Genomic DNA, 12,863 nt, shown 5'->3' with positions numbered 1-12,863 from the left:
GCTCCCCTAGACCTGTGAATAGCACTTAGCACTCTGTGTGGAAATTATCTATTTGTGTTTCTGTCTCCTCCATGAGATTGCAAACTTCTTAATGGCAGAGACTTTGTCTTAATCATATCTGTGCCCTTAATACTTGCTCCAGTATTGACACATATTGGATGCCCGAGAAATGTATGTGTTCATAAAAACAAGGAATGAAATACAAAGCTTATTAGAAAGGCTTCACAGGCATATGAAAGTTTAAAGGCAGGACTATGTGAAGATCCTGGCTTATCTTTTAAAGTCTACTTTTAAAAAGAAATCTTTATGCTGCTAGGTGAGAAAACCAAGGTAAATATTTTAAAGTTATTAAAAAATTCAAAGTTTACCTGCTTTTCTGAAGAAAACACATTCCCAAAGTAAAGAGACAGCCTTAGGTGTTGCTGTTCTGTCTACTTAGTGGCTACCAGCTAGAAAAAGTTTTTTGCTGATGAGTAAGAAAATGTTCGAGGAACCAATTGGAAAGTATCTTTATGTCCATGCTTCTCTCCTTAGTTCATCTCACACAAATCCAGTTGTGACTACTTTTCTGAATGAATGTTCAGTCTGTATTTATGGGATTAATTAGATTAAAAGCTTGGGGGCAGCCCTAGTGGCTCAGCCTGGGGCCTGATCCTGGAGACCCGGGATCGAGTCCCACATCGGGCTCCCTGCATGGGGCCTGCTTTTCCCTCTGCCTGTGTCTCTGCCTCTCTTTCTCTTTCTCTCATGAATAAATAAAATCTTAAAAAAAAAATTAAAAGCTTGGGCTTTGAAGTCGGGGAGACCAAGTTAGCTGGATAGCCCCAAGCAAATTGCTAATTTGTAGAAGTTAGAGGTAATGACTACCAAATAGGGTTACTTTAATGAGTAAATAGATTATCATGGAAGTAAGCACCATGAGGACAGAGATTTTGTCCGTTCACTGTTGAACACATTGTATGCACTCAGTAAACATTTGTTGAATGAATGAGTACTTAATAAATAGTGGCCATTAATCATTCCATTTCAGTAATTTTCTTATTCTGCAGCTGTTTTGTTAGAAGGATTTATTTTTCTCCCAGTCTCAACTGGTAAGAAGTTATCTTACCAGTGGTCATGCTCATTTATTTAAATATAAATCCTAAAGGGAGTCCCTGAAGAGCTGATTAGTTTAATATCATTTCTCAGGCAAATTAATTGTTGCCAGTGATTAGAAGCTCACTGTTGGGAATTTTATCCAGGCATCTTGACTCTCTCGTGAAAGCCAGTATTTTTTTTTTTTTTTTTTTTTTTTTTTGGTAAATGTCCCAGTGGCTGGTTTAGGTTTCACGTGTCTAGGACCAAAAAATTCAAGTCCATGTGCATCTTAGGTCTCTCAGCAACTCTAAACACTGTTGCTAAGCCACTGGGCTGATTCAGATGACCTTTTAAATCAAATGCAGTTTGCTTATTATGTGGCTGTTGGGATGGCTTTTTTGTTTTGCAAATAATGGAGAGTTTCCTATCTGGGTTGGTCCTGTCAAATTGGAATAATGATAAAGGCTATTTGTTCACTTAAGAGAATCTAACCCCTTGTGTAGTTTACTATAAGAATTTATCTGGTAGTTGAAAACTAAGGCTGTATTTTGCATATGAGTTATCCTTTTTGTTTTTAACAAAATTTGGAGTGTTTTTTTCCCCCAAGAATGATGTTATTAAGTTGCAGTTGAATTCATTTTGTTTTTAAAGAGAGATGTGGTGAGAATAGAACAGGATTTTTTTTTTTTTAAGATTTATTTATTTGAGAAAGAGAGAGACAGAGTGAGCATGCCAGTGGGTAAGGGGCAGAGGAAGAGAATCTTAAAGCATACTCCCTACTGAGCATGGGGCCCATGGTAGGCTCAATCCCAGGACCCATGAGATCATGACCTGAGCCAAAACCCAGAGTCAGATGCTAAAATAACTGAACCACAAAGGTGCCCCTAGAACAGGAAGTTTAAAATTGTATTTCAAGCGTAAACATATGTGTGTGTGCATGCGTGCGTGTGTGCTTATTTTCTCATTTAGTTTGTATATTTACCTGGAAAACGTTGATCACATTCCTTTTCTGGCCAAATTTCTAGGAGACCTGCCTTTACATCCCTTTTCATAATTCATTAACCTCTCAGAAGTATTAACACTTCTCATGCTTACAGAATATGATAATAATAATTATAATAATACTGCACATTTGTGTAGTATTTTATAGCTTATACTTTATTGTCACATTATTATTTAACTTGAACCTCACAATATCTGTGAGGTAGGAGCATTATCTTTTCTTTAAAAAAATTTTTGTGAGAGTGCCTGGGTGGCCCAGTTGGTTAGGCATCTGACTCTTGGTTTTCAGCTTAGGTCATAATTTCATGGGTCAAGGGATTGAGGCCCATGATGGCCCCTGGGTTGAGAGAGGACCCTGCTGGAGATTCTCTCTGTCTGCCCCTCCCTGCTGCTGTGCTGTCTTCCTTTCTTCTCTCTAAAATAAATAAATAAATCCTTTAAAAATTTTTTGTTTTTCTTCACAATACATATGGGAATTAAGGTTCACAGAGGTTAGATGACTTACCCAAGGTCATGGGCTGCTAAGGGTATATAACTTAGATCTTAGTTAATTGTTCTTGCCACTACTTATACACAGCTGAAGGTCTATATATTTTCTCTATATTTTTATTAATCACTTATATTAACTGGTTTCCCATGTAAAAAGTACTAAAGTGATTTCATGTTCCTGAACTTGCATATATATATTTATATATCTCTTTGTAGAGCATTTAGTACAAGGCTGCAGACAACTAGACACTTAGATTTTTTTCCTTCGTTCAGTAAATATTTGGCTCCTACCATGTGCCAGGCCTGGTTCTAGGCACTGTAGATATAATGATAAACAAATGAGACAAAGTCCCTGCCATCATGGAGTTCTAGGTGGAGAAATAGGTAAAGATAGTACCTATAAATATGTTAAGAGGAGCTAAGTGCTAAGAATGAAAAATAAACCAGGAAAGAAGCCATGAAATGTTGGGAGAAAGGAAAAGATTTGCAATTGTATTTTATTTCTTTTGTTTATTCAAGTAATCTCTACACCCAACGTGTAGGGCTTTGAACCCATGACCCTGAGATTAAGAGTCACATGCTCCTCCAATTGAGCCAGCCAGGCACCCCAAGGTTTGCAATTTTATTTATTTTTTAAAAAAAGATTTTATATAGCTATTCATGAGAGACAGAGAGAGAGAGAGAGAGAGAGAGAGAGAGAGGCAGACGGCAAGCAGGCTCCATGCAGGGAGCCCGACGTGGGACTCGATCCTGGATCTCCAGGATCAGGCCCTGGGCTGAAGGCGGTGCTAAATCGCTGAGCCACCCGGGCTGCCCAAGGTTTGCAACTTTAGATGAGAATTATCAAGGAAGACCTCACCAAGGGGGAGCACTGGAAAAATGATCTGGAGGAAGGAGGTAGCCATACGGTTGGGGGGGTAAGAACACTCCAAACCAAGGAGTAGGCAAAGGCCTTGAGAGATAAATGTCCTGGCTATAGTAAGAAGGTCAGTGTGGCTGGAGTGGAACTGATGAGGGAGAGAGTAGCACAAGATAAAATTAGAGGCCACCGAGGGCCTAGATGATATAGAAACCTATAGGTCCTAGTAAAGATTTTGGTTTTTAGTCCGAATGAAATGGGAAAACTCAGTGTTTTGAGTAGAGAAGTGACATAATCTAATTCAGGTTTTAACCGGGTCAAATTGGCTGCTCTAAGGCCGGAGATAAGAGTAAAAGCTGGAAGATCAGTTAAAGAGCTATTTAGGTTAAAGGTAATGGTAATTTGAGCCAGAGTGGTGGCAGTGGAGGTGGTAAGAAGTGTTGAAGTTCTAGCTATATTTTTGAAGATTTAACTGACAGGAATTGGTGATAGATAGGGTGTGAAAGAAAGAGATTCAAAAGTGACATCAAACTTTTTGGCCTAATTGACTAGAAGGATAGGGTTGCCTTTGACAAAGATTGGGAAGATAGTGGGAGGGCTGATTGAGAGTTGAGGAGTATTAAGAGCTCTTTTTTAGACCTAGTACATTTGAGATGTCTAATCAGATTTCCATGTAAAAATGTCAAGTAGTTTAGGAGAAAGGTCCTCGCTAAAGATATTATTTGATAGTCATCTCTGTATAGATTGTACTTATAAATTTTTATTTATTTATTTTTTTTATTTATGATAGTCACACACACACAGAGAGAGAGAGAGGCAGAGACACAGACAGAGGGAGAAGCAGGCTCCATGCACCAGGAGCCTGACGTGGGATTCGATCCCAGGTCTCCAGGATCGTGCCCTGGGCCAAAGGCAGGCGCCAAACCGCTGCGCCACCCAGGGATCCCTAGATTGTACTTATAGATGAAACTTTTAAAAATGATTATGCAAATTATGGGAACCATTTCATATATCTGATAATGTGACCCTGAAGATTTGTTATTTGGGCTTTGTACCAATATCAGCAAAATGGGATGTACATGAAACAAATGTCATGAAACAAATGTCAGAATGCACATAAAAATGTTTTGTAACATATCGTATGTCAAGTGATTATGTAGATAAAGATATACCAAGAGATACAGTACCAGGGGAAAATGATCTAATAGTTGCCATGTTCTTAAATCCAGGTATTTCAGTCTTTATTTTATTTTGAGGAATCTTAACTTCCATGAGATTAAGAAGCTGAGAGGCAGACCTAGAAATGGAACCCAAATGTGTCTGATCCCAAAGTTTATGCTCTTCTTACTCTGCACCACACAAGTCAAGAGGATATGTGCTGTTGATTTCCAAATTGTGTCCATGAAATGCAATGTAATGTAAGATTGAGCATTGGACTGGGGTTATAAGGCCTGAGTTTGTATCTCAGTTTTGCCATTTCTAGCTGAGTGACTTGGGCAAGTCTTTTCATTTCTCTGGACACTAGTTTTCTCATCTATAAAAGAGCTGTAATTAAACCTACCTCACAGAGTTGTTATAATAGTCAAATGTGAAAGCTTTGTAAACTCTAAATTACTCTATGTAGGTGTGGGATTAATAATGCTAGGAAGCAATTTGATTTACAATAGCATCAAAAATAAAATACTTAGGAAAAACAAGAAGTGTAAGACTTATACACTGAAAACTACGAAACATTGGAAGAAATTAAAGATCTAAAAAAAATGGAAAGGCATCCTCATTTTCTTGTGTAAGAGATAATATTAGTAAGGTATTAATATTCCAGAAATTGATCTACAAATTCAGTATAATCTCTATCAAAATCTCAGCTGATTTTTTTCACATCAATTGACAGGCTGATCATATAAAAATGTAGGGGGCCCACAGTAGCCAAAACAGTATTAAAAAAGGAAAAACAAATTTGAAGAACTCATACATCCTGTTGTCAAACTTACTACAAAGCTACCATAATCCATATATTACAATACTATGATAAAGAAAGACATACAGATCTTTCAAAGAGAATTGGTAGTCTGGAAATCAACTCTTGTTATGTGTATGGTTAATTGATTTTCCACAAGGGGCAGGGCAATTTATTGGGGAAAGAATAGCTTTTTTTCAAGAAATGATGCTGGCAAAAAAGGATTTTTACAAGCAAAAGAAAGAAGTTGGATCCCTATTTCATAATTATACAAAAAAATTAACTCAAAGTTGATCAAATGAATTTAGTTGATAACTAATTTAAAAATGTTCAAGGATCTGAATAGACATTTTTTTCAAATAAGATATACACCTGGCCCTTCAGCACATGAAAAAGTTCCCAGTACTTTCAGTCATTTGGGAAATTCAAATCAAAACCAAAATGAGATTCCGTTTCACACCCACATAGGATGGCTATAATCAAAAAGATAAGTATTGGCAAGGATTTAGAGAAATTGGAACCCTCATATTAATGGAGGATAGTTAGAAGAAAGGCAGGCAGGGGAAAGGGGCCCTCTTGTGCTAAGAGGAAACTACCCTTGGTTTGGGGTGTTTAGGCAGTGGCATGGCCGAGCAGTCCAAGGTGCTGGATTAAGGCTCCAGTCTCTTCTGAGGTGTGAGTTCTATCCCACCAATGCCAAAACGTTTTTTTGGGCTCCAGTGTGGCTCAGTTGGTTAAGTGTCTGTTTTTGGCTCAGGTCAGGGCATGATCCCGGGGTCCTGGGATTGAGTCCCACATCAGGCTCCCCGCAGGGAGCTTGCTTCTCCCTCTGCCTATTTCTCTGCCTCTCTCTCTCTGTGTCTCTCATTAATAAATAAATAAAATCTTAAAAAAAAAATGGTTGTAAGCCCTAAAGGGGGAGCTCTCATGTACACACCAGTCCACAAGCTACACAGCCAGCAAGAAGAACGAAGATAACCATTTCAACAAGGGAGGGCACATTTCACATAGGAATTTATCTCCTGCCTTTAAATAAAGGAAGAAAGAGCCCACCATGCTCAGAACATATTACAAACCATTGAATTGTACATTTTTGCATGGGTGACTTTTGGGGGAGTTAATCTCAACAGAGCTGTTAATAGTATTGTTAGGAATACTGTCAGTGGAGTTTTGGGCTTTTACTCAGCTAAGCTAAATAACCAGTTTTAATGAGTGATCCTGTTTACATCAGTCTGAGAGGTGGTGTGTGAACCAGCCAAGACAAATAAAATTACCTTTAAAGATAATATAAAATGAAGATCTTTGAGTAATGCCCAAAGTTTCTGATTCCAGATTTGGAGGAATTTTTTCTGGTCTACCATCCTATTTTTAAAAGTAGTGTATAAAGAGGGAAGTATTATTTAAAGAGGGGGGAAAATCAGTTGTTGTTTTTTTTTAAGCTGAGATAAATAGCATTTTTAAATATGGGAGTTTTTTTCATCATTCTGGTAGTTGCATCCTAGGAAAGAAGGAAATCAGTATTAATTGAAGGACTCCTCTGTACCTGACACTTGTCCTTATTCAGTACATCCACATCTACTATCTGGTTTAACCCTTATAACAACCTTATGAGGTCGGCCTTATTATCTCTACTTTACGATGAGGAAACTGAATCAGATAGTTGGTGGGGAAAGGGAGAGGGAATAGATGAAACGCAGGGGATTTTACTATGGACTTTAGTAATAAAGGTAATAATAATGTATCAATGTTGGCTCATTACAGAGTAAAATGTATATACATTGCCTGGAGCTTTTAAAGGACACCCACGTATCATTGCCATGTGTTGTTAATGCATTGTGTGTCATAGAACTTTTGAGTGATGAAGCTGGGACTGAAATCAGGCTTCTAAATTCCAAGTCCTAGAGCAGTTTGGTTGATTCATAGAGTACCACCTTCAGTCTTCTCTGATTTTGTTTCTTATACTTAGCTGCAGAAATACTGTAAAACTCTAGCATGAAGCAGCTTTTTATATGACAGATTAGATCCTCATATCAAATCCCCCAGGTTATAAACTTGTAATTTAAGATGTTATACATGTAATAGGTTTCTCCTGTCGTATCTGGGTGTAGTTATCAAAAACTAACAATCTTATTTTTTCTTCTTTCCCTCACTTAGCAATGGTGAACTAGACCCCTGGTCAGGAGGTGGAGTAACCAAGGATATCACAGACACCTTGGTTGCGATCACCATCCCAGAAGGGGCCCATCATCTAGATCTCCGAGCCAGAAATGCCTTTGATCCCACGGCTGTGCTATTAGCCCGCTCCTTGGAAGTTAGACACATGAAGCAGTGGATCAAAGATTACTATGCCAATCTGAGAAAGAAGCACTGAGCAATTTTGATCATTTTCGGTTTCTTTTATGTTCATTCTACCCATGTTCCCATTCACTTTGGTTTTCTACATGTAATTACTTTCCCTTTTTTGTCATTAGATTTGGTGGGGCGAAGGTTGAGATAGAAGAGAGGGTGATGGTGGTGACAGCAGCCATCACACATCCCAGGTCCTCGCCATCTTCATGCCACCTCCACGAAGAATCTCTTTGTGATAGTTTTTCTACACCATCCGTGGCCCTCATAACTGGAGCAGAGTTTTCGACTGCCTTTCACAAGAGGGAGAGTTACTCCTTTGTTTCTCTGCAAGCAGAGCTTTCTCTTCATTTTGAGATTAAAGTCTCTTTGGTCCATTTGTTACACCCCATCCCCCCCCAAAGAAAGAAAAGCAGAAAATAGATTAAAATGATGTAATTGCAGCTGGTAGGAAGGATGTCCAATGCCAATCCAGGAAATGGAAGTCATTCCTTTTGTACTTGACTTTGAACTGTGCTATAAATAAAGAATAAGGCTGGACCTTATACCTGTGTGTTGCTTCTGAGGCTCACTCCAGCTGTTGGGAATGCTGTGTGTACTGGGCTTGGCTGGTTTTGGAAAGTCCTTTAATTTTCTCTCTTCTACTTGGCCAGCTTTTCTCCGTTCTGGGATATTTGCCACTATGGTACTGCCAGAAGTAATCTGGCCTTTTTCTGCTCTGTTTCTCTTTGTTCCTAAGGTCAGTTTTGTGGTAATTTGGTTACATTTTGCCAGTTTAGGAGAATGGCTCTGTTTTGCTTTTGCTTTTACATCTGAGCAAGCTTTTATATACCAGTCACGATACATCAGTGAGAAGCCTTTAAAAATTGATGAATCAACTATTTAGAAGATAGAATGTAGTTATATTCAGCATTTTGTTTTTTAAATTCTATTTTCTGGTAGTTGTTAGTGCTGTCATTAAAGTCAGAAGTGTCAGGGTGCTAAGAAGCAGGTGCGCAAGAACTTTTCTGTTTGGCTTCCAAAAGAGAAGCTGACTAATTCATGCAGGCAGCATATTTGACATTAATAAATGGCTGAGCCATTCCTATTTCCAAGGGGTTGGCTTCTTTCAAGCAGTTCTTACACTGAGACCTTTCTTCAGAAGAGCTTTTCTAGGATAACAAATAGGGTTGGATCAAAACCTTTCAGGGACACAGAGAGAGACTAACAGTTTCTACTCTGTTGAAAGATTTCTTCCCCCTTGTTTCTTTTTATTTTCTCTCAGTAATTTTTTTTTTCTTCACCTTGCCTTGGGAACATTCTCTGCTTTTCAAAAACTGTACTTGAGCTCAATCATTTTGAAAGTATTTATTTATTTATTTATTTATTTATTTATTTATTTATTTATTTTTAAGTACAAATATAGAGTTCATTCTTGGGTGGGAAACTGAAGTATTTCCCTTACTTTCCCGGCATCTGGGAGATACAGAAAAAAATCTTTGTCTGGTTTCGGAAGCCTTCAGTTCTCATTGTAATGAGTTGTCCATCAAAGCATTTGGTCACTATTTTTGTTTCAGCATTAGAAAAAAGTCTGCTGGAGTGAGAATTTAAGGGTCAAAACAATACTAGTTTTTATTCTCTGTCAGCTAAGAAGTTACATAATGCAGGATTTATGGGCTTAATAGAGGAGATGCTTACTATTTATTTTCAGTACTATTGATGATATTTTCCTTGAAACCTTATACTTGTTTAAAATCTTTAAAATACTTTGCCATTTGATTTAATATTGGTTGTTTGGATGAGTTACATTTTTGTGAGGAAACATACTGCTAAAAATTGCTATATTTTTATGCAAGTATAATTTGGTCTAATGTACATGGTTTTCAATGTATGTTTCATTACAGACAGCAACCTTAAGTTAGCCTAATTATAATATGCTAGAATTTAATTTTAAATTGAAAAAGAATTGCAACATGAGATAAGCCTTATTATTTTAAAGCATTTCTAATTAATAGATGATGCTTTTGAAAGACAAGGAAAGAGAGACATAAAGAATTGGGGTGTTTTTATTCTGATCTTTGTTACTTTAACTGCCTGGAGTCAATGGATAGAACTAAGAAAATAGGAACCTTTCTTAAGGAATCGCTGGATCAGATTACCCAGAGGAATCAATGTCTAGTCTAGTATATTAGAAGGTAAGGGCACCTCAGATATCATCCAGTCCAAACTCATCTTTCGTAGGTTTTGGCACTGTGGGCCAGAGAGACAGGACTTGCTACAACTCTCATTTTTGGTAGAAACAGGCTTTGAATCCAGGTTTTGTTTTGTTTTGCTGTTGTCTTTTAATTAGACAGAGTGAAATCTCTATTTGGATAAGTAACAAAACCTTACCAAACTAACTTAAACGAAAGAGGGAATTTATTGAAACTATGCAAGACTAGCTCCAGGATTTGAATAAAACTAGGAATCATGAAGGAGTGAAACCAGGGTCTAGAAAGTCATGAAAAGTCAAGACTGCTACTTTCTGTTTCATTTCACTTTCAACAGAGGTCACCATCCTGTGGGTGAGATTTGTTCCTCAGATTTTTATAATTTGGCCAGCAGTATAAAATGTATATGAGCATCAGAGTTACCTGGAGGGCTTGTTAAAACACTGATTGCTGGGCAGCCCCGGTGGCACAGCGGTTTAGCGCCGCCTGCAGCCTGGGGTGTGATCCTGGAGACCCGGGATCGAGTCCCACATCGGGCTCCCTGCATGGAGCCTGCTTCTCTCTCTGCCTGTGTCTCTGCCTCTCTTTCGCTCTCTCTGAATAAATAAATAAATAAATAAATCTTTTTAAAAAAACAACAAAGCACTGATTGCTGAGCATCACCTCAGAATTTGTAATATGTCATGGGGATGGATCCTGGGAAGTTGCCTTTCTCACAAGTTTCTAGGTGATACTGGGCAATCATACTTTGAGAACCACCAGTTGAAAGAACTCTGAATTTGAATATCTTGAGACAGGACATGCCCTGTCAATTTACCTCACTCATGTTACCCTGCCGGATTCCATCTGAGTGTGGGATCCCTGCCTAAAGCTTCTCCTTCCCATGGTTGTTGCTTCATTCTTTCTCTGCAGACCTTCTCTGCTGGCACAAGGCCCATGATGACTTCCCAGCATGGTGTATCAGGCCCCTGTAAGTGTACTACCTCACAAGCTCATAACTCTCAGGTGTTTAGGAGAAATGAGGTCATAAAACCATGGCTTCAAAGATCCACTATTTAGGATGGAAAGGGAGAAGTTCAGGCGACTGCAGTAGGATAGCAGACCACAGGGGTAGTGACATAAGATGAATCTGCATACTTGAGCAGGGATAAAGTTCATTCAAGTAGACCATGATTAGGAGTCATTATAGGGAACGAGAAATCAAGGATAGTCCTAGGTCGGGAGTGACATGAACAGATTTCATTTAAAAAGGTCATGCTGGCTATAGAGTAGAATATGCATTGTAAGGAGCAAGCATGTGATGTAGAGACCACATCGTTTTTCCATTTTTCCAAGTTAGAGAAGAAGGTGGCTTTGACTAGGCTGGTAGAAGTGACAATGAGAAGTAGATGAATTTGAGAGAGATTTAGTAAAAAATGTTACTGGAATTTGGTGATGTGGTGTTCTATGAGATACAAGTTGGGCAGGTGTCAAGGATGATTTCTGGTTTATTCACTTGGATAGATGTGCTATACACTGGCAGGGAGCATCAGAGGGTAGAAGGTGACCAGGTTTGGTAGGAAGACTCTGGGTTCAGTTCAGTTTTGTCAGGCTGAGTGTTAAAAATTTGATATAACTACGTAGAGCTAGCTGTCAAGTAGGGCTGTTGGATGTAAAGATCTGGAATCCAGTCTGGGCTGGAAAAGCATGGTGAATAGATGGTAACCAAAGGATGTTAATTCAAGGAACTAATGTTTAGGAAACTTCAGAAGCCATTAACTATATTGTACCTACCATACATTAAGCCCTAAACATCTTAATCCTCCTAAAGCTGTAGTACATATAGCTCCACTTAGCCAACCTACCACTTGTGCTGTGGTATAACCATGGCTTAAATTGAGATCTACCTCTCTGCACTCATTTCCCATTCTTACTTGCCACCTATTACTTTCCTTATGCCCCACCATTCAGTCACTCTAAATTTCCTCTGAAATTCATTTCCTAGCATTACCCTCCAATATGTTTTCAATGACAAGCTTGTGTGCATCTTTCAAAGCCCAGGTCAGCTTGATTACTTCCACTGTAAAGTCTTCCTCAGTTTTCCTAAAGGCAATCAATGGTTTCCTAATTTATGCTTTCAAAGAACAAGGTTCATACTTAATATGTTAGCTACATTGTAAACTCCACCAAGGTTAAGGATTGTCTGTTTTATTCATCTCTGTATCTCTAGTACCTTAAATGGTCCCCGACTACCTCTAACTTAGTACACATATCCCAAATTGTGTCATTTTGCTTAATGTTCTCACTGTCTTTTTAGGAAGACCAAGTTCTCTGAGAGCAGGAGCTATGTCTTACTCTTTCTAGTAATCAGCTTCTAGGATGGGGTCTGGCAGCCAGGTCTCAGTAGGCCCTCTGTAAATTTATATGAGTAGATACATTTCAGGGTGGAAAGACCAAGCTTTCTATCTATCTGTCTCCATAGCCAAGCACCTTTTTATAGCTCTGATGTGCTCATGTGACCTCCTGCCCTAGGCCTCCCTAGATTTTGGAAAGGGAATGTCTTAGTACTCAATACTCTAGAACTTGAACTTCCTAATTTACCCTCTCTTCAACGGAGTGTGCTTCTGGCTTCCTGTCCCACTCTGTCAGCTGGGCACTCTTTGTCAAGGAGGCTGAATGTAACCCTGTCTTGAGGTTGGCTGGGAACTAGACCACTAGAAAGACATGCAAGTGCATGGATTTCTCTGAAGCCATTTTTCAAATGCAAAGAAGGGGCTGGTTCCAATAGATTGTGTTATCTAATAATGGAGGTAGGAGTTTGGAAGCTTCCAGTAGCAGAGTGCAAACTCAGTCTTGGGTCTGCATGTATGTTTAACATGGCTGACACCTTTAATAAGAAGCTCAGGCCTGGAGTGTGGAAGTTACTTGCCCAAGGTTTTTGTTTGTTTGTTTGTTTTCTGTGTAA

The 12,863-nt window shown here is 38.7% G+C and overlaps 1 protein-coding gene and 1 long non-coding RNA gene across 4 annotated transcripts in view; one reads left to right on the top strand and one right to left on the bottom strand.

Annotated features, from left to right (window-relative positions):
* PRCP (prolylcarboxypeptidase) overlaps positions 1 to 8,275 on the top strand; it is a 65,541-nt gene extending 57,266 nt beyond the window's left edge. For all 3 annotated transcript variants that reach the window (XM_072794822.1, XM_072794823.1, XM_072794821.1), the window contains one exon: positions 7,539 to 8,275. In XM_072794822.1, the coding sequence (XP_072650923.1) occupies positions 7,539 to 7,755 (217 nt within the window). In that variant the 3' untranslated portion in view covers positions 7,756 to 8,275. The remainder of the gene's footprint in view (positions 1 to 7,538) is intronic.
* LOC140615082 (uncharacterized) overlaps positions 1 to 12,641 on the bottom strand; it is a 45,973-nt gene extending 33,332 nt beyond the window's left edge. Inside the window, exons 1-2 of the long non-coding RNA XR_012015757.1 lie at positions 12,500 to 12,641; positions 10,343 to 10,515 (exon numbers count right to left, since the gene is read on the bottom strand). This is a non-coding gene — a long non-coding RNA (uncharacterized lncRNA). The remainder of the gene's footprint in view (positions 1 to 10,342; positions 10,516 to 12,499) is intronic.
* Between the last annotated feature and the right edge of the window lie 222 nt (positions 12,642 to 12,863).

This window comes from Canis lupus, chromosome 23 (genome assembly GCF_048164855.1).
Source record: "Canis lupus baileyi chromosome 23, mCanLup2.hap1, whole genome shotgun sequence".
NCBI classification, from domain to species: Eukaryota; Metazoa; Chordata; class Mammalia; order Carnivora; family Canidae; genus Canis; species Canis lupus.
Note: the sequence above shows the minus strand (reverse complement) of the source record. Positions and strands in the feature narration are given on the sequence as shown.